Source organism: Accipiter gentilis, chromosome 12, assembly GCF_929443795.1.
Source record: "Accipiter gentilis chromosome 12, bAccGen1.1, whole genome shotgun sequence".
NCBI lineage: Eukaryota > Metazoa > Chordata > Aves > Accipitriformes > Accipitridae > Astur > Astur gentilis.
Window position 1 is genome coordinate 26833182 of NC_064891.1, and position 26601 is coordinate 26859782.

The 26601-nt window shown below is 41.1% G+C and overlaps 1 protein-coding gene across 1 annotated transcript; it reads right to left on the reverse strand.

Moving 5' to 3' along the window:
* Window positions 1-26584, reverse strand: RASGEF1B (RasGEF domain family member 1B). Its single transcript, XM_049815262.1, has 14 exons — window positions 26476-26584; window positions 20009-20191; window positions 18124-18246; window positions 16994-17131; window positions 12368-12580; window positions 12195-12269; window positions 10815-10910; window positions 10106-10208; window positions 9294-9373; window positions 7857-7952; window positions 5781-5876; window positions 4426-4549; window positions 3683-3755; window positions 1-2468 (listed from the first exon to the last, which is right to left on the reverse strand). Exons 2-14 carry the CDS (start codon window positions 20183-20185, stop codon window positions 2444-2446), a joined length of 1419 nt encoding a protein of 472 aa, XP_049671219.1. The 5' UTR covers window positions 20186-20191; window positions 26476-26584; the 3' UTR covers window positions 1-2443.
* Window positions 26585-26601: the final 17 nt, after the last annotated feature.

A 26601-nucleotide genomic window follows, 5' to 3' on the forward strand; every position in this document is an offset into this window, starting at 1 on the left:
TTTCTCTCTCATTTGCTACAGATAGGTGTGAATGGCTGTTTCCAAGCCAACAGTTTAACAGTCTGACAGTAGGCTCAGGGTGTTCAAAATTAAAGCTCAGCACAGTGGCTGCACCGAGTGATGGAGCAGAGGGTACAGTGCACAGTGAGACTTGTATCGCTCTAACATCAAGCATCGAGTTCATTAATGCCTACAGGAGCAGCCTCTGGCTTGCCCAGGGCTAGGGAGTTTGCATTCCCCTTTCAAGCAGCAGTCACAGGCTCCTGCACCTGCTGCCCAGCTAGCGTGCCAAGGCAGCAGCCACCTCCTCCGTAGCAATCACTCTGGTATGTGCTGCCTATTCTTGGCGAGAAGCTGGCCCACAAGACAACACACGGAGCCCGCACTCTGGACCGAGGCTGCATAATGCTATTTTTCCTTTTATTTACAAAGGCTTCATTCCAACTGCATAAATAACATCCATTTCTAAACCAGGCTAGTAGTCAACCAGTGAAGGAGGGAAGGAGAGAAGTTATTTTTACAGGTAAGCTAACCCTTTGTTCAACCCTCTGGCTTTCCCTAGAACTAAAAATGTAAAAAAGCAGGTTAACAAGAATAGCAAACATTGCATCATGGAAGCTCATTTATGTACCTTATTATCATATCATCTTACTTCCAGAAGATGTGGAAGAGGAATGCACAATTCTCCCCAGCTTTTTGCATAAACTAAGTCCTGCCTATAAGCCTCAACAATGGTGGAAGGATGTAGAAGGGAAGATGGGAAAGACCTCACCTGATGAAAGCTGGGAGGTAAGTTTATGAACTGCAGAAGCAGTCTCTTCCTTTCAAAGTTAGCCTCTTCGTTCTCCTCCACCCTAACTCAGTGAATGGGAGAGGAGAGGAATCCTCCTCCACTGTCAGGGCTCAAGGCCCTGGTGCTGGTGCTCATGGAATACGTAACTTGGTGACTTCTAGCACCTTGGACCAACAAACAGGCTGTAGTTAAGGACAGTATCCCCGTTGATGAAGGTTAGTTCAGCATGTTCTTACAGAATTAAAAAATTAAATACTTCCCTGAAAAGGCACGGACAGAACATAAAAACCAGCTTACCTGAAAACTGAAAAGATGCAGTGCAACAAACAGATATATTTGTTCTTACTTCTTTTCTTTTTTAAATAACAGTGGCAGGATAATTGCAAATACCTTTTTTTGTCAGGTATGTGGTTTTGCTTAGTGATTTTGTATCCAGGGTATTCTACAGCTACAGTTTCTTTTTTTCCCCCATCAGATTCTTCCTAGGATAAATAGAGTGACTAAGTACTCAGAGCTACTACAAACTTATTAGATGTGTAACACAGTGAACTACTTTATAACCATAATCCATAAAGCAAACACACAGGGAGACTGTTTTGTTCACAGCTGTACTTGAAAAGAAGCCTCATCTTTTTTTCTTTTGGGCATCTTGCTATTTCAAAGTGGATTGTGTTCTCCATTGTTACCCTTTAAAAAAAAGCAATTATAAAAATGACTTAATAAAAACATATTTTTTGCATTTCAACACAGTTTGTACAACAGTTTCTCAAAGACTATTCTAGAAAAGTCAGCTTGATCAACCTAGTATAAGAAGGTGGTCAAGTATGGAAAATTAGAGTAACAAAACTCTATAGTAAAAATAACAGTGTCTGTAGCATGTAGTGGTTAGTTGTAAACAACTGAAAGAAAAAAACCTCCCTAGAAGTTGTAAAATAGTCCAAGCTACATAGCTACTGTATTTTTGTAGCAGGTGTGTTTGCTACCACAGCCTTGATTTTTATTATTTTACATTTTTTAAATAACTTACAATAATAGTGAGTTTGCCTACCAGCAGCCAACTCAAAAACATAATGGAAAAAGAAAAAAACCACAGCCACTGTTACAGTGGTGGGGAGAAACTTTCCCCAGCAGCCAATTTGTTGTGTCCAGTCCTTTTCCTTCTTAGTAATCCCGATCAGACAAAGTTCCTGGCTATATTCAGCTTCTTAGGAATAGAAGTTCTCCAATGCAGACTTGGGTTTCACTGAAAGGAATGGTGATGGTTTTTTCCCCCCCTCCATAATCTACTAGCAACCCTGCAAAGTCCTTGTAGCAGCAAGCTGCAGCAAAAGGAAGGGGAAAAATATTCCATCCAGGTGTGAAATGATTCATAGGCAGCATCTGAGCTCTTCAAAGGATTATGTCAGCACTGTCCTCAGTCAATACTTACGCCTGAATAACAGCCGAATGGGCTGTGTTTTTATCTCAGCTGTCAGATGTGAGAAGCTGCCTGTTTGTTCTTGAGTTAACTTTTTTCATCTTTGCTGAGACAATATCACAACTGACTGCATGGACATCACTTTGAATACCACTTGGTTTTAAGAAAAATAAACCAAGCCATGCCCCTTGGTAATCCACATAAAGTAGCAGAAACAGCAGCCATCTTGTGCACTAGACTCTGCCCAGAAGCGCTGACCTGAGAGGAAGAGGGAAACGTAAATAAGTAAAGACAATCATTAGCATGATGTAAATCTTCTCAGACAGCTTCAGAGTGCCTCAGATAAGGATCCTGTGACACTGGCGTTCACGTTATCACAGATTTTCAAGTTCAGACTCTTTGTCTGTCCATTTTGCCACCCTGTGCAATGTGGAGTGTATGTGCACTGGTGTGAGTAACTCTCCCTTTCTGTCCTCTCCCCAAAATAACTGGGATTTATCAGATGGAATTGTTATATCCCCTTGTGATATCCCAGGAAAAACTAACACGGCCTGAGGAGAGTCCTTAGGGTTGTGGTATACAGCTGTCTCTCTGCAGTGCTGCAGAGTGGATCACAAGAGCTGGGATGTTATATCCATGGGTACCTTTAGGTGTTAATGTACCAGCTGCCTGCAACAGTGACAAGAACACATAACTAATGGTCAGTTCCTTGGGATATCAGTAGTTTTAAGACTAGAGTGGATGGTGTAGGGGTGAAAACACAGGCTATTCATACACCTGCTTAATTCTGTGTCTCCATCTATGCACCTGATTAGCTTTGTCTGCTGCCATGAATCCAACTTAAAAAAACAAACCAAAAACGTTGATTGGCAAAGCACAAGCTAAAACACTGCCATAATGGTTCATGTATCCTTCCACAATTAGTAAAATGAAAGAGTTGGTGAGGCTATGTTCAACCAGCAGTAGAAGAAAAGCCAAAAATAGGATATTGCTAAAATTTGTTTTTCCCAGCCTGGACTCTAAATTGTTACCTGTTTCATGAATGTCTTTGCCCCAGAGTGATCTTCGTGCAAGCCTCATTCCTGTCTGAAAGGCTAGGTGCATAAAGGGATGCAATAGCTGCAAAAACATCTGCTTGGAAACCAGAGTGCTCTGTATGGTACTTGTGAGGAAGTAGAGATTTCTCTGAAGTTTAAAAAAATATTTTTCCTACACTGAATAACACAAGAAATTAAGACACAAAATTACTTATTCTAATTCCCATCCCCTAAGGGACAGAAGGCTTGAGGGGGGTTAAGATAAAGACTGGTTGTTTTCTTTTTTCTAAGAGTCCCAGATTGGAGGGGGGATTCACAATGATGCTGTGCCCCATCTGTTGAAATGTGTAGCATGCCATTTGATTATAGCTGTTTGATGCTTGCTCTGTATCCCATTCTCTTTATTTATTGATGTGGGTAACCTCTGACACAAACCTTAGCGTCTTCCATCTGTCCTTTTCAATGTGATTCTCGGGACCTTCACTTTCATAGGAAGCCAAGTAAAGTGCTGCAATCAGAAACAAATAGAATGTTAGGCCTACTGGCATTTTAAAATTTGCTCTCCCTGGAAAGCAGACTGAAGTTAAATGAAGCAGGTTTGTATTATCCATCCCTCAGATTAGGGTTCTAGAATCCCATTAGGAAGCATAGCGTTGCTTATAATTACATCCAGACAATACTAACAAACAGTGCATGAGAACAAAGACTACCCTGGGGCGGGGGGTGGGGGTGGGGTGGGGGATGTGGGGGGTAACAACTAGCAAAAGCACAAGAGTGGAAGAAAACACTCAAAAGAAAGAACTAAGCCCAGGGACATGGTGCTTTGTAAGCAATCAGCGAAGAACCTGTTTCCTTTCTCAGGCAGCACCCCTTAGTGTAAAGCATCCTGAAAGTCCATATAAATACACTTCAGATGATATTTACAGGGACCGCATATCCAATTAGTTTTTAATTCCATTTCAGAGAAAAGGATAATGTCAATTCTCACAGACCATGTGCACATAAAATGAAATATCTTATTTTCTCTCATTTGTAAGGGAGAAGCGTTTTTTACTTGCCAGACAGAGAAGTCTCAGGACAAAGTCTTTCTTTCCTGCGAGGAAGCAACAACTTAACATGGGAAGAGACTAAGCAGTAGCCAGCGACACCACACCTGCAGGAAGTCCAGAGCTCCTTACCATCATCACTGAAGACTGGGACAGTGAGCAAGTACTGCAGAATCTTCCGATCCCTTTCAAAAGGACACTCCACTTGCTTCCACATCATAAATTCACTGACTTGTTTTGCCAATTCCCAAAATTTCTGTCAGAATAGAAGACAAAACAGAAGAGGTGCTACATATTAACCAGTACAATTTAACCTGAACCATTTTTTCGAAAGAGAGAAGGAGCTTCGTTTCAAGTCCAAGGCTTGGATTCTCCCAGGCTTTTAAGCTAGAATTGAACATGATCCGACTCAACTCAGCTTCTAACTTTTGCATTTCTGTTTCAAACTGGGATGCCTTCCCACTCCTCCACCATGGTAAAATTGTTGTAATATATGAATATAAATAGCAGATCATGATCTGCACCTAGTTTCTTTTCAAGGAGCTGATAACTTTCCTTATGCCCAACTTTTCACTTCGATGACGCTCATGCTTGTCTGTTTCACAGTGAAATATTTAGTAATTTTCACATCAAAAGTCTGTAGATGCTTAATACTGACATTTCAAAATCCAGATAATCCATTTTAGTTAGTTAATCTGAAATGCTCAATTTTCTTGCTGGAAATTTATGCCATTCCCTAGGTAGTGTGTTGATGTCATTCATTGACAAACTCTTTCAGTTAAGGTTTAACATGCCTCAAGTGCACATGGAATCCTTAAGTAAATGGACATTCCAGGTAATCACATAGTCTAGCTTTAGAACCAGGCTAATTAAAGCCAATGACTACAAGTGAAATGCACTGTAATTTCATGCAAATGACCCAGGCTTCTTGAAAGCACCAGAAAACAAATCATTGGCTAATCCACACTTGCAGATAACAAGCGTGAAATCGGAGGCAGAAGAACTACTGAAAGACAAGGGTCTCAAAACTCCTTCACTGCTGCTCTATCATATGTTTCTTCAGAGACAATCTGTGACTTACAGGTACAAAAATACTGCATATATATCTTGACAAAGGATGAACTTGGCTTTCACATGTGGAATTCAAAAAGAAGGTCTAAACTACTAATTTGAATGATTTTGTTGTTAAGTATAATAAACCTGTGAGTTGAAATGTTTAGATGAATTTGAGCACTGGGAAAAAGTTCTGACTTTTTTCCCCACTAAAAAATTGTGAATATTGAAAGGGTTTCTATGAACATCCCATCTTCAATAAAACTGCTTTTTTTCTGACTACCTCCCAGCTCCTGTGCGAATTAAGAGATACACTCAAATTCCAGTCTAATTTTGCTCTCCCAGAATCCACTGGAAGCTGAATCATGATCTGCTTCAGTTTTATGTTACAGGGGCTGACCCTGTATCAATACCCCACTCAGTGCTCTACTTACTTCAAAATTGACATGACCATTTGGAAGACGATTGGCACAACCCTCATTGAGGAAGTAAATATCTTTGATCAAGAGGCTGAAGAAAGGTATTACAATCTAAAGAAAGAACAACATTATTCTCAGTCTGGTCCTGAATCAAAACATAAATGCTCTACAGAGAAAAATAAAAGGAAGTCAGGTGTACAAAAGGTAAGCAAAATACCAAAGGACTAAGATCTGTATAATACCTCTCTCTCTTTCATGACACAGAAACGGTGCATGCACTACATTTTAAAATACATGATGTTTCTCTATAAAGAAGTCTTCCCTTGGATGGTAAGCTAATCCCCATAGTTTTATTTCCACCTTTGTGCCAAACTGCTTCCAATAATACCTTGGGCTCTTCTTGGCATGTAGCTCCCATAATTAAAGTACCTGTTGGCACTCCACTGCTTGTCAACTGTGGCTATAAAGCATGTTTAGAACAACAATATGCCTAACTAATTTAATTTCTAAGTCACGTCCCTCTTATTTTCACTTTCTCATTCTTCCTTGTAGATTCCAGAACATAAGAGCTCAGAGGTGCCTACTTACACATAATTCCTGAAGGGTAACTCAGTGCAGCTCTCTCTTTTGACAGGGACTTGCTTGGTAAATGAGGGGAGATGCACATTAAAACACAGCATGGAAAATCTGGGGCTAGCAGCGCAAATGGCTTTTGAACTACAATTCCCTGAGCTCATGCAAGAAAATGAACCTCATCACTGACTGGCTCAAAATGAAGCATTGCCTGCCAACTAAACAAATCAAAGTATTTTTCTTTGGAGAATGCAGGATCATTCTTAAAATGATTGTATTTTAATTTGCATCTTACAAAAATTTTCACAGCTGCACATCCTTGTTGCAACTGGGGATAAGACAAATATCACTTATCACTATTTCCATGGAAGACTTCACTGCACCATTTCAATATCTGTAAGTTCTTTCTCTGAAGTCTTAAAACTCACTTTTCTCTGAAAAGAAGCATCTTACATTTAAACTTCTGGTACTTTGAATGATATGTGAACAGACCCTTAGGACTCAGGAAAAAAATCCCTGTTTTTATCTACACATGTATAACAACAATATAGACCAGCAGACTGCACATGGATTTGCTTCATCCTGCCCCATAGTTTATATGAGCACCAAGATCACGTTTATTAAACACAGCATGAAGTCCTAATAATATTATAAGCAGTTGATGAGCAGCTGCTTCTAAGCCGGGAGCAACTAGGAAGCTATTTGGTTCCTTTCCACAAGAAACACAATTGAGATTCTGCATTAAAGTGTGACGAAATCCAGTTTATTTCTCAAAAGTTATTTTATTTTAAAGAGTAAAGAAAGATGCCACCTCTGTTAATGCATAGTTCATAGCCACTCTTGAATCTGGAAGGTGGATTTCAACCCACTGCCTTACACAAATACCTGATTCATCTCACCATTTCTACTAAAAAACTCCAGGGTATATTTAAAGCTCATCTAAAGACTGTACCCAGGAAGGGGACTCCACAGAATCTAGACAGAAGCTCTGTCTAGATTTGCATTTTAGAGTACCTTTTCTGAGTAAAATTTTAAAGCTTTTTCCAGCCTAAACCATAAACCACTTAAAATTTAGCACAAGTAGCAGCTATAAGAACAAATTGCTAGCAACGTCCTTTCAGTCCTTAGCCTTTTCATCTGTATTACTGGTTTGTGAGATAAAGTTCTCTGTCAAAAAAGAAATGAGCTTAGGCAATGTACTTATTTTATTTATATAATCAAAACAATCAATTACGTTTGCAGCTTTCAGCCAGCACCAAACTGAACTGGCAGCCCTAAGATGGCCATTTTCATTGCGCCACCTGGTTCCTCAAATATTCCATTTACTTTCTTGGTAGCTTACAGGTAATATTTAGACATTCCCAGTAAAGAGGGATTCAGCTTTGAGGCTTTTTATTCTTTTTAAAAGCCCAGCAGGGGTAGAGTTGCTGAGAATCAGAATACCAAGACAAAAGCTTACTGTGCAACTTAACAAGCACATTTCATTTTTGCCCACTGCCAAGTCATTTGTAAACATACCTTCTCTCTGTTGCTATGAGCTGTCAAGGACCTTTGAGCGGCTCCACGCAGAGCAGTTCGGTAATTATAAAAATTGCTAGAAGGGTCCATCTGATGCTACAAGGCATGAAAAAAACGTAAATAATGAGCCAGTGTCATCACCACACAAAATTCTTTTTCACTTGAGCAACTGTTTTAGAAAGCAAGAGGTCTGCTGAACAGCACCACAAATATGGCCTTTCAGAGGACTGCATATCTCTTTATCTGTTCATTCGATCAGAAGAGAACCTTGTTTTAAAAAATGTTCACTCAACACAACAAGGGATCCAATACAAGTCAGGGGCACGAGAGCAAAGGCAGGCTTCGTGGACCTTCTTTCTCCCTCCACAAAGAAGCTAGCTCAGCTTCAATTCAAAAGCCAAAATCATGAAACGAAGACAACAACAGGTCTTGGCACTAACATTCTGCTCTTGCTAGTATGCGGGTTTCTCAGACCTGTTTCGGCTGGAACGGCAAAGTAAGATCAGACACCTAAAGCTGTTAGTGCCCCCACCTCATTGCTCCAAGAGTGACTGTTGCACTTCAATGACTAGGATGACCGCATGGCTCACAAAGCACATCCTTAACCAGCAAAGTCCAGCCTGCATAATAAGGTCGAATGAAATAGGGCTGTAATCTTAAGAGCAACTTCCTGAGCTGTGCAGCCACCCTTGACACAACAAAGGCTATTTCCCACCCAAGGGCGGGGGAAGGAAGTGTGAGGTGGCTACAGCCATCCAGTTTTAATCTATTGTCATAACACACGTCAAATCTCCTGATGATGTTAATAAATATTTCATGCTTGTGTCACGTACAAAACTTTACTTTTCTTTATCTTACTAGTAAATAACCTGAATCCTCCAATTACCATTTACAGCAGGATAATTAACTTGTTGGTAAATAATCTGTTGGGCAAATCACAAACTCACACACTGCTGCACCTGCATGATCTTTGACAAAGGTCTCCAGCACCTACATGATCTTTGACAAAGGTCTCCACTACCTCAGGGTAATTGGCAATCAATCTGTTCAAGACAAATTTCTCTGAAAGCGCAAGGCAGCTGCCTTACAGCTGAACTTGATTTTCAAAGGCAAAACTGCATTAGGTCAATCCACACCATCCCTCTCAAATACATTTCCCTTTCAAGAGGTTACCCACATTTTTATTTTTTTTAAAACAATTCTTAGGGGGGGGGGGGGGTGGGGTTGGAAATTCAAATAAAAATTACTTCAATTTCCTTCTTCCAAATCAAAAGAGCACAAGTCAGCTGAACAATTCTTATTACATCTTCTATAATTTCCATTAAGGCACAAGCACACTAAATTAAACATGTCACAATGAAGCCAAACTCGCATTTTAGAGTGGGTAAAAGTAAAATGCTGTTAACAGCCACATGACCAAATATTGGCCAAACTTACCTCAAGAATATAAAATTTGGCTGTCTTCACTTTTGCCCAAGTTTTCTTTAACCGAGACACAGGACTCATGTTCATGCCAGCTTGATATGAGAGACACAAATTGTTGGAGTATTTGGAAAAAAAGTCTTTAAAGTAGCCAAGGCTAATAAGTATTTCTAAAGCAAAGGAGCTATTAACAATAACAAATATTTGCAATGGAGCTACTCAGAAATCAGACTCATCATTTTCTTGAAATTCCAACATTAAAAACAACTTTGGAAACAAAATCAACATCTCTTACACAATGAAGTCTCTAAAAAAAATGCTCTGACATTATTTAATGTGGTTTTGATAAAATATGACTATACAGTAGAAAAGTGCAAATGAGTTTTCTCAACACCATCTCTTACATATTTCATTGAAAACTACACATATCTATGAAGTTTTCACATTTCACATTAAAGAAACATTCCCAATATTTTCCTATGAGATATAAAAAAGGTGTGGAATTTTTAAACCACTAGGATATTTATGGTGTGACTGAAATGATGGAAGAGTTTCTATTCCAATTTAGCACTTAAGTTGGTTTCAAAAAGTGAGGATTTAGATCTCTCAACAGTTGCAATGAAAACTTTGTTTTTCTGTAATTTACACTATGGCAGCAAATAATTTCTTACACACATAAGACTACAACAACATCGAGCAATTCTCCACCACTTCCCCTCCCAACTTGACACTGCTGAGCTGCTAAGCAGCAGACTTTTTTTATGAAGGACCACGCTTCCTTTTTCTGGATTCAAACAGGGACAAAATGTCTCACGACATATACTCACAAATAATAGCCATTAAGGAGTTAAAGTTGCCAATGTTAAAACATTCCCGTGCCACGTCAATGAAATATTCTATCACTCTTGCTCTGTGCTTCTTCTTCACAGGCTGCAAGAGATGCCATTGGAGTGTTACGCTCAGCAGGAAACAGAGCACTCCGACCCATCCCCAAAAGAAACAACACCCCCGTTAAAAGTCTTTTCTACACGTACCACAACTTCACACTATGGTTTACATATAGAGGAAGCCGCGCTATTGTGTTCAAAAACCCTCAGGACAGCAAAGACAACCCAGATACCGGGCAGGTAGAGAGCAAGGATAACAGGTAAAGAGGCTCTGCCAAGAAGAAGGGTAGGAAGAACAACAGAGGAGAGAAGGTGGTCAGCACAGAAGAGAGAAAAGATGCCTCCATTCCCAAGGGGCATTCACAGGAGAGAAGGGCAGGCCGGACGCATTCCTGTGCCAAGACGGGCTAACCCAGCATAACATCACCACTGTGTCACCTTAACAAGGCTGAGGCACGAGTACGATGCTGAAAACACGGCACTTCAGCCCTGCGCTGACTTCATACATGTGAAAAAGTACAGAGCTGAGAGAATGAAGAAGCAAAGGGCACTCTGAAGGGGCACCAAACCTGAAAAGGCTTCACAGTTTTAGACAACTAGTCTGAAAAAAACCCAAACAACCTCTTGGCAGGAAAAAGTCCTTGCTCACCATGCAGATTTCTGTTGCCACCAAGTAACTGAGCCTGTTAAACCATTCCACGTAGGCTTCCAGATTCCGGGTCTTCTTTTGATCTCTGTAGCAGCTCTGCAGACAGAAGAAAAATAACAACCTTTAGTGTCATCTTAAATCTTTTCCCTGAGACACACCTTTTGGCTTTCTGCCCTGCCATCCCCAAACACTGTCAAGTAACCAGGAATAACTCAATTACCCAAAATGACAAAAAGTGTAGAGGGAAAGCAGCAGTGATAGTATTTGAACATGTATAACTTCTTCCTGAGCTGCTGGCTCAGTAAAGCACTCAAGCAGGCATGCGGATTCCATCACCTGCTGTAAGTCCTACCAGGATGCTTTAAGAACTTAGGATAGACTTATGCAAACAATCAAAGCTAAGTAGCTGCTTAAAGCTTCCTTGAATATGAGCACTGTTTCAGTCCTCACTCCTGTCCCATTGCTATGCCCTCTGCAAGTGCAGAAGGAACACAGAGGCCAGCCCACTCCAAAGGCAGAATTGTTGATGACAAATTAACATACGGCACCCTAACTTTGGGAGACCAGCTCCACCATTTTGACTGGGTTCTCCCTTTCCTAACCAGTGCTATTTGTTCTGCAGTGTCTTGGAACGACTCCCACACCACATCTCAGGGCTGCCTAAAAAGGGGTAGACAGCAGTTTTAGTGATCTCTACCTACAAAATCATTTTCAGACACTGTCTGACTGAACATCAAATTGTAAACTTGAGTCATTCTTTCTGTTTATCAGTTTTAGGGAGGACAGTAATTCAAGTTTTAACTGCCTAACTTTAGCACAGTTTATTTACAGAGCATAAGTCATCTTGAAAGCAGCACTCAAGGAGATGACAACTCTGGCACGGTTAGCTAAAAACCAGTCTTTGCCCCTCATCCCACATGGATCTAGAGCTCACTGCTCCCTTTCTGTGATGTGTGCTCTACCTGCAAACTGCCCTACTTGCCAGTTTGCTGCAAGGAGTTCAGTTTACTAAAAAGGAAGAACAGATGTTGAAAATGAGTAATGCAAAAGTTGAAATTAAACTCAGTTTTTTCCAACTGTAGACTGCATAGGTAGCCTGGAAAGAACATTCACAGGATTAAGTTCTCCCTTAGCTTAAATCAGAAAAAACAGCAAATGTGTTAATTTAAGTCAATTTGTTGGCTGAGTTCTGGAGCTCCAGGTGTTGTCCTCCAGGAAGAAAAAGCATCAGCAAAATTTTTAAGAGGAATACTAAAGCATTTTCACCACAAAGCTTGTTTCTGCTGATATTGCTGGACCTCACTTCCAGCTCGTGGGACACCTGAGCTCCAGGATGTTAAATGCCACATTTGAGAGCCGCTCCAGATCTGGTCCAATTACCTTGTCATTATCGAAAGGATCCTTCTGCACAAACGCCTGGACAAATTCTTCTGGTCCAATATAATTGAGCCTCTCCTAAATAAAGCACACAAGCAGCCAAGTCATATCCTATGTTAACCTGCATTTCAAAAAGAGGGGAAGGATGAAATCATACTCAAAGTATAACAACTCACAAGCTCTATGTGTGTCAGCTGCTGAGCTAACACATAGGGATCATTGCAGACTGTGATTATGTCCCTCTGGATGGACTGGGGCTTGGTCTTTAGAACCGTGGGGCAGTCTGTGGACGTGGCATTAATTTTTGCAAGTACCTCCTCATACTGGCTAACAGTGGCGAGCTTCCGAATCAGGTTCTGGAGGAGCTGCTGTATGTTCTTCCAATACATCTGTCATGACATGAAACAATCGGGAGACATTTTCAAAATGTGAGAAGATAGTATTAAAGTCTGCATGACACCGAAACAGACAGACGCTGGTGCCTGTATTTGTTGTCAACTTAAGATACGGTCTACTATGCGAGTTTCTAATACTGGCATTTCATCAGACCAGAAAGAATCCAGATTTAAACACTGATTGTCTCACAGATTCACTAGTGACCCGGTTAGCTCAAGGTACAGCAGGAAACACATGCACAATCTACTCCATGAAAAGTACCACCAATCACCGGACAAAATACAAGAAATGAAAATACTCTTATCTTCTCCTGCTTAAGACCACAGAAAAAACAATATATGGTCATTCAATGATGAAAAAAGGGCCTGCTTCTCTATGGAGTAAATCAAGACCAGTTTCACTGCAATGAGAGTTAAAACTTGCAGTAAATCTGAGAAAAAGGAGAAGACACTGAAACCTTACAACCTTACCTTACAAGGCCTTTCCATGTGGCAGTTTAAGTTAACAGGAGTGACAAATTTAAGTAGGAGCAGGATTTGACTCTTAAGTAGATAGATCTATGTAACTGACCCCAAGGTGGTTGCTTTTCCAAATTCCAGATACCATCCTAAAGCCATTAAAGCAAAACCTAAGTATCTGAAAAAAGGAGCACCCAAACCCTATAGGCAGCACAGTATACTGTGATCAGTCCAAGGCAGGAATGTTTCCTGTATTCTAATGAATTTGTCATTCCCTCCAAAGCTGCCATTTGCATGGATTTCCAAATATACTCAAATAAAACAAGCACTACCTCAGGTCAGATTAATTCTTGAAGTCAGTTGTGTTCAACCAAGGCTGAATTTGTCTTGTAACTTGGTAAAGAACTGCTTTCTGCTTAGATGTATTTTGATTTTCTAGACAAATACACACAGCATAATTTTTCACCTAGGTAGGTGGGCAAAGAACAGGGAGATCCTAAGCTTTTAAAGAAAAGGATCTACATTTTCCTCGGGAAGATGCAGAAGTATTACTTCAAGTGCTGCACTTCCATAAACAGGTGTTAGGTGACACACAGACACACAGACTTGCATCACTGACCCATTCTCTTCCAAATTCACTGAAATTTCATGTAAGAGAGCTTTAGGAAGCATTTTCTTGCCCAGCTGGTAATCAACTGAGAATGAAAAAACATCAAAAGTACACAGGATGAATTCTGGCTACTTATGGAAATCACATAATAATCAGTGGCTTACGCTTCAAAGCAAAAAAATAAACCCTGCCTGAATTTCTGGTTCATGTCAACCCAGAACTGACAACAAAAATCAGGGAGAAAATGGGTGAAGATACAAAGCTGAAAGACCTAATTCTGGTCAGTCTGCTTCTGTAGCTGGAAAACCCCAGAGAAAAGCAAGCTGGCACAGATACCTTCCAAACCAGAACAAGAAATCAGGGTTATTAGCCCACATCTGATCTAACAGCAGTTCAACATAACAAACATCCCTCTGTCCAGTGATGAGGTAAAACCCTCCCAGCACAAAAGGCAGAAGGAAATGCCAGTTTCCTCTCACACCTCCTAGAGGTACCTGAGCCCAAAAAAACCAAAATCCCTCTGCTCTTTTGAGCCTCAGTCTCCCCTTGAGCAAAGAGGCAGTCACCTCGAGGCATTCTGTGCGAGGATAAGTACGTACTGCACTTTGCACCCACGCCAGGTATTTGCTGCTGGATCATTACTTAATCTCATGCATTTTTTTCATATCACATATAGAGATAGATATATATATTTAACAACACACCAATGAACTCACAGAATAAGTCTTTTATCAATTAGCTATTAATTTGATTGTAGTATAGCTACCAGTCAGCCTAAACATATGGTCTTCCTCTAAATTAAGTTTACCCTTTCCACTTTGTCCCACAGTCTCATTTTTGATTCTATATTCACACTGACAATGCTAATATTTATTTCTATGGAAAAACCTCTGAGGATTGGACAGCATGGGAGCAAGTGATGGGACACTTCACCTCAAGTTCACCCCTTTGTGTCTGTCCTGCATGGATAGTGACTGGAAATACCATTACTACCTGCTAGATATGGAATATTGTATGTTAAATGAGTTTCCACAGTCAATCTCACTGTATGATATCATGGTGGGAAAAAAAAAAAAAGAGGGGTGAGTGCCACACATGAAAAGACATCAGGATATAGGACGTGGCTTTGGTCTGACTGCGTACACTCATCAAGTGTTTCACAGAAAAAGCCACTGATAAATGTTTATAGGGAACTAATCGGGAAATGGGAGGCAATGGCTGATGTGGAAGGTTTCAGAAGATATACCTTGAAACAAAGGTCACTTAAGTGGTAAAATGGACTAGAACAATCTAGAAATATCTCACGAGCATGATGACCTCTCAGGACACAGAGATGGAAAAAATGGAAGGCATGGAATTAAATTGAGGGAGAAGAGGAAACAAAATAAACCCACGAAGGTTTTTCCAAAGATGGAGCAAAATGTTAGCATGGTGAATGGTTTTACTTGAACTCATACTGATAGATCTTAACAGTACTGGAGCACAATAATTCAGGAAGTGGAATAAGAAGCTACAAGTAGAAGAGCTGTAGTGAACAGGAATGGGAAACACTGCTTCATTTATATCCTTCAAGGTAATGACTCACACAAATCCAAGCAATCTGTAGAAAAGCAAGGTCAAGGAATTTGCCATTTACTGTTCCAAGCAGTTCACAATAATTCAGATCAATTTACTACAGTGCTTGCTTTCCCTTTGTCTTTCTAAAGGAAGCCTCAGAGTAAAAAAAAGCTCAAAGCTAGAACTAGAAAAGATCTATAGCTCACTGCCAAAGATTGCTCCCTAGCACTCATTTTCTAGCAGTTTATACATATGCCTTTCCTCTCAATAGACTATTTCAGAAACTATTTCCATTGAATTTCCAGAAACTTCACTGTAGACAACCCTTCCCTGTCGCTATTTCACTCTTGTATCCACCAGCTCAACTTCCCCCAGGCTAAACAGCATGCTCTCTCCTTTTGTGCCAGTAGATATGTTTCAAGTAGGTATGAGTCCTCAATCTTTTTACTTTTCCTTGAACTGAACTTCAGTTCCCTATCTTCCTATTAAGAGTACCCAGAAACAAGGCAACAGTGCAGAAGCACTGTACAGGGAAAGGTGCCTCCAGGCACCCCCCCGCAGTGAAGACAAACCTATTGCCTCTCTACAGTCCAAAGCCCTCTGTAGCTATCTTGCTGCGACTCTAAGCTTGCCCATCAAATTTGGTATCTTTTTCATCTGTATTCCATACTGCATCTCACCCTCTTGTCCCATCTTTTGGCCCTCCCCACTTTCACAACATCAAAATGTATTTCAGCTTCCAAATTCAGTTTAGGTTTGTTCTCTTCCATCCTTGTTTACAGACTCTCAAGATCTTTCCAGGCCTTTGGCAGCACTTGAAATTCCTCCCAGTAGAGCTTACCTACATGACTGTTAACATGCCATTTGCTGCCTCGGCCATATCATTATTCAAAAGCTTACATAAGGAACACCAGCCCCTGAGGAACACTAGAAACGCAATGCCATTTAGCGACCGCGCTTTGCGTTTATAGTTCTTCTAAATGCCAGTCCAGTGGCTTTTGTGATCTTAGCATGATGCCAGTTACACATGATTTGAGTACTGAAACCTTGTTAACTGCCTTTCCCCTAAGTGAATACAAGGCTTGGCTTCTGGCTGGGTTTATTTCGGTACTTAGAAGACAAGCATCAGTTAAGCATCAAAACATTTCGTAATACCTCCATGAAACTTCAATTCCATCTGAGAACTGGGACTTAGAAAAAGGTCAAATGATTTCCTTGTGCACTCCATCCAGAACAGATGAATGAATATGACAGAATTCCTCTGAGTCCATTTCCAATGCTTTAAGCTCAAGACAGTTCTTCCTGGTCCACTTTTCCTTTAGAAACTTTTACCCACACCTGCTATAACTCTTCCATTGACCTACAGGTCAGAGGCCCAATTCCAACACACCTTACTCGCACAAATCGAAGAAATTATCAACATTGGCAGGGATTTCTCAGATATGCAAGGCTTCCCAGTGTCTTCTCTAGCTTCTTTCAAGCAGAATCACTAAAATCAAAAATACTAACACCCACCAAGTTGTGTCTGTCTGCACAATATGCAATTATATTATGGATTTTTAGGGATGGACTGAACCTTGCCTGTGCTTTGAAAAGGATCTGCTTATGCTGTGTGGTTTCTTCCTAGGCCTAGGTACCAGACAGAACTTTTTGCCTACCAGCACCTTTATAATAAGTTAGCTTAGCCACCTAGAGCCATACCATGTTGTTAACAAACCTGCAATATCAAAGCATTAAAGGAATGCCTTTCTATCCAATAACTTTGTGCACAGACAACTTACCTCATCACCACTGGCTATTCTTTGCGCCAACTCCTTTAAGTTCCTCATCATTCTTTCATCTCGGAAATCATAAGGAAACGTCTCCGTCCATTCAGTCAACAACTGTAGGATTTTGGGTGCAATTTTTCGTATCCGGTTCTGTTTGAAAATGGTAAGGAAGAATGTTACATGTAACAGCAATACAGCGCATATCTAACCCAAAGGAAATAGAATTCCCTTCTGTAGGATACTGTGGAGCATAAGGGTACGAAGCTCAGTTAAATTTTTAAGCTTAATTTAATTCAGCATTGCATTATGAGGCCAGAGCCACTACCCATTGAAGCCAATGAAGAGACTCTTACTGGCTTAACTGACCTGGAAGTTAGGCCCCAGGTAGCTGGAAATCTTAGAATGATTCCCCTCATTATCAGGAGTGTCTCAGTGCAAGACATTTATTAGTGTTTCCATAACTTATGGCTAACTATCAACAATGAAAGTGACAAGCTCCAGTTCTGCCAAGACTTGTGCATGCACTGTACCTTATAATGAGAAAGCAGTGGAATTATTCAACTATCCTAATTTAATTTGTGTCATTTTCTGCCAGGATGGAGGTTCTATCCAAATGTCCACATCCTGCCCCCTTTCAACTCTAGACATGACACACAAAACCCCGTGCATTCCCAAGCAAAGGGGCCGGCAATCTAAGCCACTCTGCAAAGACTGTAGCAGGAGCATAGCTTAAGCATGTGAGACAGGTCAGTGTAATTCCCATTGAAGTGCTTAATTCATCGTTACATCTTTCCAACGTTTTGGCATTATACATCAAGATGTTCAGAACCCTGAAACAAAAGCAACCACTGCAGGGCTGGTGCAGGATATGTTATTAACAGCAAGCTCTTTTGTTTCAGGCCCATGTATTGGTAAAACAAACAGTGCAGCAGCAGCAACAGTCTTCATGGAGGACAGGCTGAGCAGTCGGGCAATTTCCCATGAATGTCAGTGAATAAAGGGTCAAATTCTAGTTGCCTGTATCAGGTTTTCCATCTGTTTAATCCTACTGAGGACTCTCTCGAGTAGGAACATTTTGCTGTGGGCAGGGCAGAGACATTTGACTGGAATTAACAGGAATCCCTGACAGTGAGGAATCTTACCTTGTCCAAGCCAGGCTCACTTAGTCTCTGCTGCTCGATGCACAGATGGCAGACTTTGGCCATGAGCTCATACGGATGCATGAACAGGCGTGAACTGAGAAGGAAGGTGAAGATGTATGTCCTCTGCAAACAAGGGGAAGACAGAGAAAGGGAAAAATTACCACCAGTTTTATATTTTCTCAAAATCCGCTCCTGACAAATCAGTTCCTAATACTTTACTATCCACACAAGAAAACTGCATGTGGCTATACCAAGAGCTATGACTACAGCAGTAAGCATTTGATTTAACACTTGTCATTGCTCCAGAATCAGTGTTATAAATTTGTGCTTAAGCCAAGTTATGCAAGATTTAACCAAGACAAAGCAGGGCAGGGCTGGTTTAGCTCTCCTATTGCACATAGCCTTATTATAAGCTCAGTACCTGAAATTACTCAGAATAAAATTTCAGCTCATCTTCTCTTGCTCTACAGTAAACCTTTGCGTGAGCCATTAGCAGATTACATAACTCTTTCTAGCCCAGCAATGGAATAAAATTCATGCTGCAAGTCCAAGCTACTTAGAATACAAGAGAGAAGTCTTGTCTGCTTCCACATTGCTAGTGAAAGTAAATAGTCTTCAGAAAAAGAACAAAAAAAAGATGCCAGTTGACCAGATTGTTGAGCCGACTCAATTTTGTCACATACACCACCTTTACTACACTGGGTTTGCCTGTCTGACCTCAGTAAACTGCACAGTATGACCTGTACTTCCTTTAAGTATCCCCAAATACTGTTCATTTCTTACAGTATTGCTCGTCTCCTGGGTGAAAGTGGAGGGAACTACATAGCTTAATTTTACAGAATAAAAATTAGTAACTCATTCTGAGGTTACAAGAAGAGACTCCTTATTTTGCTTTAATTTTCCATATATCATGATTTGAACTCATTGTGAGATAGATACTCAAAATATCCACCCCACTGCCCACATTGCCAGTAAAGTATCTATGGCACCCACAAGAAAGATTCTACAATGTTCTGGTTTCGGGGGCTTGGAATAAATCATCATGTTTGACCAATCGCTGTCTAAATTGCTACATGTTTAAAATTTTACATTAAGCATTAATGGATAAGCACTAGCTTAAACACAGTCCTGTGCTGCTGTTAAATCTGACCCAAGTTAAAAAACATCCTCTCTTGGAAATGTGACTAGATCTACGACAATAACAGAAACTGAATATAAGTGGAGTTATGTCTTCAGCAGGAGCCTTTCAGCAAGCAGAGATGCAGTTTCATCATCCCTCGGTCATCCCCAAATGCCCCCCTGACCTTTTGATATCATTCTTCTTTTCTAAGAACTATATAAAATGTCTCAATGCACGAATGTGTTTAGACAGTCCAAAAATTCTCAGATGACAAATGTCCTGTTCTTACATCCAGCCTCTGCTGATTCCCAACAGTATAGTAGTAGCTCAACACTTCCATTGCTAATTGCAAGACACATCTGGACCTCACATGGACAATGGGAACTATGCATTAAAAAATATATTCATCCTGTCACGCTGGTGGTCATGCCTTTCTCCTCAGCTTGCCTGACAGATTTTTAAGGATCAATGGTACATACAATCCATCAAACAGTAAGCCACACTAGGTACTTACTTTATAAATGAGTCACCAGGGTTGCGCACGTCACAACAGGAGTAATAAAGAATTAGACTTCCTAGGTTAAGTGAGTTACTGCATGCTGCACTCACATGAAGCATGTTTATCCTATCATTGCTAATTAGTCACTTGTACCCCTTCCTTAGCAATTGCATGTGACACATTCTGCTTTTGCTGCACATACGAAAGTTCCCCTTTACGAGATGCATAAGGCCTAGCCATATAATTTGCCGAGTGTATAGACTTACATCAGGATAGTAATCTACATTGGGTACCAAGTGCTGGATCAGAGCTTCCAGAGACCCAGACAGGAGGTTGTTCTCATGGTAATAGAGCCCTCCACAGTTGTCCTCTTTTGACTGATACAGGTTCCTGTTGTAGCCACTGCTGTCAAACACAGCTGCAAAGGGAGGCGTCTGTGGCATCCTTTCCTGAGGAGACACACAAGAGAGATATGGAATAATTACCAGAAGGTGCAACGTAAGAGACTTTCTGTGCTCCAGAGATAGTACTGCACTAGGAAGAAAACCCAGTGTCACACCCCGGGTTGCTTGCACGCAGCAGTAAAGATTGTAATGTCTTCCAGCCCGTGCAGATTTTTCAGGCAAGGGCCAACGCAGGCTCTCATCACTGCCTGCCTATCCCAGTTGCCAGGTGCTTCTTTTATATCTTGCTGTTTCTTCACTAAATGATGGTAAGAGGTCAACGTTAAGAGTTAGAAGGAGCGTACGAGAATCCTGAAAGCTTCTGGGGACACGGCGTAATGTTCGTTGACAACTTTGGGCAAATCCTGACAGTAGCTACCCAAGAGCAGCACGCTGATGGCGAAGCGTGTTCAGGCTGTCACGGGCCGACCCGGCCCCAGTCAGTGCAGAGGAAGAGACTGAAGTGAAGCCCTGAAGATGTTATGTGTGAGGACAGTCTCCTTATGTGACACGACAGCCAGGTAACTGCAATCAAAAGCTCCAATTTCCCAGCTCCACCCTGGTAAGTCGGTGCTGGGTTTTTCCAATTACACTGTGACAGGTGTGACCCAGGCTAAAGCCTGACACTTCAGTGCATCTGTCTCCACCTACTCTCTGAGTGGCTCCACAGAAATTTGGAAAAATATGCCTGTGTCTAGGTGCTTAACAATGTTGTCCAAGCTCACCAATGATAACAAAGATGCGAGCAGTGCCAGAGATCTGTTAAACCCTCTCTCCAAATTCTGCGACAATGTGAAAAATCCAGCCCTGTGTTTTCCAGCTTCAGATTTTCTTAATACTTAAGGAGTAACAAAGCAATTGGTCATCGGTCTGCATCTCAGTGCCTGTGGAATAAAAATGTCTTGCCAAGGAAGTGCCAGTGCTGCAGGCTGTTCCAGAGTAGTGGGTGGGCAGTGAGGGGGCTATGACTACCCAAGAGCTCTTTCCGTGACACAGTATGTGAAAAGGCCAAAAGATAAAAATCTCTCTAATTACTTGAGAGTTGAATTATACCCTCCTTCCCTCTCCTCCCCCCTCCTCTGCCTTCTGGGAGCAGCAGTTCTCATCAGTTTAAGGAACCTGGGTTTTATAGCCTTGACTGTGAGCTAAGTTTGTGCCTGATTTAACCACAAATACATGCTCGTTTTAACTCTACTACAGCAGTTACTGGGCTGTAAGTGCTAATGGGGCAGCCACATTCAGGGAGCAGACAGATCAAATGCAAAAAGGTATCCCACACTGCTTCCCATCCTTCCCAAAACTGGGAGGCAAGGGAGATCAAATTGAGAAGATAATATCCACAGGCTGTTGTGCTCATGTGTGACAGAGCACGTGTGTGTGCCTGAGAAAAGCATTAATGCCTCTGAGCCATCACTGTAAGTGCAGATGCCATTGCTTTTCTTTTCATTGTATCAAATCCTGTTTGGGAAAAGGCTCTTTAAAGCCACAGACCTCAGCGAACACCAGTCTGTGAAGGCACCCCATTTTGAGAACAACTAGTGATGCGACAGCCTGGAGATAAATAGCGTGCTGCCATCTGTGTGTCCTGCAATTCACAATAAAGCACTTTTCAGAGTGACCTCAGTGGAGATGAGAAGCTATTAAGTTACTAGCCAGATTCCTGGGGACCTGAAGCACCACGCAGACAGCCACAGGCTTGCTGCTGCTGGCAGCATGTCCGGACCATGGAGGCATTCAAACCAGTGCAAGACTGAGGGATTCAGTAAGTAAACAGTAAGAGAAAGCCAAAAACTGTTGCAAAGACAGAGAGGGATGGTGAAGAGAGCCTCCTGGCCTACATGACTTGTCCTAATCCCGCTTTGCAAGATGCCAAAATGTATCTGCATCAAAATGTTCCTTCAGACAAAATTAAATCTGAGACACACAGAGCCTCCTAGCGCCTCATCAAGAGGAAAGAAAAAAGTCATCAGGTCATTAATAGATACACTGATTCAAAACAATAAAATAAAATTCCCAAAAGTCTGGCCCTGAAATGTACATATTGGGTCATGTGTTCTAACCATTTCTGGAAGCTGCTTGACAGAGATGGTTCAGTTCTGCTTCAGTTGTTGAGACATCAAGTTGTACTAGCTAAGAGATGTCCTGCATGCTCCGCATTCAGACACTGAGGATTTCACTTGTAAGTGAACAAGACACAGGACACGTTCTCTGTGTGATGAAAAGGGATGATATCAAAGTGTGACAGAGATAAATATAGCATAGCCAACAGGATGATTCATACAACACATGTGCTTTTCCAGCAGGACTCCTTTATTGCCTTGACCTTGACTCTTCTGCTGTATTTTATATGGAGGTGGAGACACAAAGCAGCATGTTTAGTTCTAATTAGCTGAGGAGCTAAATAACACCAAACCCTGCCTTCAGAATAACTTGAGTGGAACTGAAATTTGGTCACAAGCAGAATCTGGTCCACAAAGCCTTGGCATATAGAGCAGAGGTATCTTGAGACCTAAAAATATTGATAAACCACAGCAATACATCTGACAAGCAGGAGTTAGAAAAAGAGACAGGAAATATGATTCTAGTGAAAAACATCCCGAGAGTTAAAAGTGGAACTTTTTAACTGGGCTTTGGAATCATTTGGCTATCATTAACATGGAAAACATTTCCCTCTCCTCTTTTTCTTTTTTTTTTTTTTTTCATAAGAAGGAAAAGAGTGGGGTTTTTTTGTTGTTTTTTGTTAAAGATCTAACTTGAAGGAAAGAGCAATGAAATAATTTCCTGGCTCTGTCAGTGATGTTCTCCTGAGACAGAGAGAAGAAGTTGATAACTCTCTGCATTGTGGAAAGAGGAATAAAACATTTTTTCTGCATTTAGTATGATTACGGAGAACATGAGATCTTGGGCATTAAGGTCCAAATTCTGACTCTGAGTAGCCTCTGACAAGAAAGAAGTCTCAACCTTCCCAGTAACAGTAGTGTAAATAAAAAGCCAGAACCAAAGACAACGTGCTCAAAACCTCACCATTTCCTGCAAGAGCTGAACTCCAGTTTGGCAAAACTAAAGGAATCAGACGTAGCTTCCAGGCTGCAAAGTGCTTGTCCAAACCATTATGTTCAGTAACAGAAAAAACCCACCCGTTTTCTACTAGCAGCTGTGGAAGGTTGCATTGTTGTTTGGTTTTCTCCTTTTCATTTACATTAAAGAGCTCAGTCTGCACATCAGGTGTATAAAACAAAACCAACAGTATGGATGGCTTGTATCCTTTATAGAAGCACCCACTGAGGGGTTCAGTAGTAGCCACAAAAGGTGCCTTTAAAGCCACTGCCAAACATTTTCAGCTCTTCTGTGATGTACAGGTATCTCCCATACTACATCCCTCAACCAGAGGAATGGTGACTGAATTTGTTATGAGTCCCAAGGCACACCTCTTCATAGAAGATGCAAACCTCAGGTGTGCAACTACATCCCCTCAGAGGTACCTCACATACAGTCAGAAATCCCAAACCACATTTAGCAGGTAATTACCATCCCCCATTGTTCTTAAAGATGCCATTATAAAATTGAGGTATGGCAAAACAAGACTGCTGGGGAAAGGACTATGAATCTTAACAGCTTGCACCAACCTGGGAAAGTCTGAGCAAGTCAGAATGAGCCTCGACTTTAAGGAAATAAGGACTAGGTGCTTGCCAGCAACATCCAGCTTTCTCTTAAGTGTTTCTGAAAAGCGTGGAGTATTTTAGACAATGATACATGCTACCCAAAACAAAAGCATACCACACACAGAAGCTGCTGGTTGCATTCCATACAGCTGGGTGTGTTTGCTTTGCTTACAAAGCATTTGTTTTTCGCACTGAAAGGAAAAGTGAAATTCTACAGCTCAAGCTATTGAGCGGGTAAGAAACCTTAAAAACTCCCAGACTAGTGTTTCATATGCCTTACTTGCAGAAACTAAGATCACAGAACTACCCCAGCTCAAGCCTTCTTGCTTCCATTCTTCCACGAAGAATTTGCCATACAATTCTGGCAGTGCGACTTCAGCATGAACTTTGACTGGCAGTTCCTTCCTACATATTGTCCTTCCTAGAAATACTTCTTATGAACTGTATCCTGTAAGAGGCAGAGTACAGAATGGTACTTCATACTCACATAGCAGATGGAAAGGGGAGTGACATGGACTTTTTCCTGGCTTAAACAGAGAGCAAAACTAAGAGCAACTCGGAAGGAATCCACCACAGAGTAACAGGAGGACTAAAATTATCCACAGGTGATACTGCTGGACATAACAGTATAAATACATCTTGCACACAGCAAAGACCAGTGAATTGCAGTCTGTGGCAGGGCAAGCAAAGACCTGAGGCATAACAAACCTGACTGAGCCCTGAGATACTTCTTCATTTTCACTAAAACAGCAGAGGATGAACAATTTTGTAAAGTTCTCAAAATATTACTCAGGCAAGAATAGACTGCAAAGGAAAAAGAAAAACCCCAGTAAGCAAAGAACAGATCAGGAACTGAATTTCAATGAAAGGCATTTGCCTCCTGAATGTGCAAAGAAACTCTTTCTTGGATCTATAAATAGATTCAGCTGATGACGTGGGAAGGTCAGATGCAGCACTGCTGACTGATCACTCAGGTATGAGAACTTTGGCACAGTAATTAAGCAGATCCTGAATCACTCGAAACTAAAGTCCTTGGTTCTGCAAAAGCGAGATGGATATGAATGCATTTGTGTGTATGCTTGGGAGCATTAGGAAAAGTGCAGGGGGGTTAAGAATGCCTTGAATTTCTAAAAAGCTGCAAGGGTGGAAAAAGGGAAGAAACCAAACAAGTTCCTCTTGATGCCAATGTGCTGTAAATTCATGTCCCTTGCTTAAGACCCAAGAACCAACCCCCCTTCTACCCTTTTCCCATGCTTTTCTTTTGTGGGGCAGGAAGAGTGGTGCGGATCTAATGATGCTGACGACGGCCATAGCCACAGCATTGCTGCTGTGCCAGACAAACACATGCAGGCAAACTACATCACGGCAAAAATCCCAATTGCAGGAAAATTAGCCAAGCCAAGGGAGAGAGAGGACAGGACATATGTTCCTCCCAACCAAAAGGCATGAAACAATTTGTCTGTATTGCTGGACACACAAAAGCAGCAGCCTTGAGACACAGAACGTGAAAAGAAGACCACACATATAACATATTAGCTTTCTCAACACACTTGTATCTTACCATGATCAAAACACAATTGAGATTTCTATCTGTAGGTTAAAACTGAGGACGCCACAATTATTAAAAAAGACGCTATACGAAGAGTGCTCCATCACTGACTGATTAATCTTTTTATTAAGTTCATTTGTAAGTTATTTTTTAATTTATGGACAAGTTCTTCATCTGGATGATGTCCTTTTAATGTTTTAATTCAATTTTTAGTTCAAAATAAGTCTGTCCTCCCATAAATGCATTTTTTTTAACCTTGTAAATCTCTTTGATAATGCCACATCTTCTTTTTTTTTCCGGTTTCAGAGGAGAAGTTTAAAACATGAGCCATACAAGATAAATACTTAAGTGACACGATGTATTAGCACAGCAGTGATTATATGTCACAAGCCACCAGAGATTCTAGAAAAGTTCAGTCCATTGCAGGCTCCATAGTGATTCCTGTAAAGCTGGAGTGATTTACAGAATGAAATGGAAAAGGAGGCACAAAGGTCTCAGACTAGGCAAAGCACGCAATGAAATACCATCTATTTGAAACAACAAACAGCACTCTTTTCTACCAAAATTTAGGAGCAGACAGCTGAACTGCAAACCAAGAAGTTTTGATAGCTAATACTGGGATCATATTAAGAAACAACTTCCCCCCTCCAGGATCTTATTTCCTTTAGAAAAATTCATAAATGGACTGTCCTCCAAGCACTTTGTTCAAAACCAAACCAATGCACAAGCTGCGCATCATTTTCTCTGTCCTACATGTTAAATTTTGTCCAAAATCAAATACCATCAGGAAAGGCAGACAGCCTACTGGCTGGCCAGCACAAAGAGTTAAATTGGCTGGAACTGCTGATGGCAAAATCGAAAGCTTTGAAATAAGAGTACAAGTATATTAAATTCAAAGAAAGCACAAGCACACTACTAAACCCTTATGCTTTTTTAACTTACTGAAGCAGGGTGGGGTTTTTAGAAGTACACGGCATTCCCCTAATTGCACCCAGTGAAGTACAGAAGAGTTTTGCCATTGGTTCTATTGGGAACAGAGGGGTCTTAAATATTAGAGTCATAAAAGGCTAAAATCCCACCTTTCTATTCAGTCAGCTGCAGACTGGCTCGGTCAGGGCTCCCACCCACCAGCAAGATGCAGAGCTCTACAGACCCGAGAAGGCTACCGTCCCCGACTTCTGCGCTACTGAGCAGACGGCTGAGCT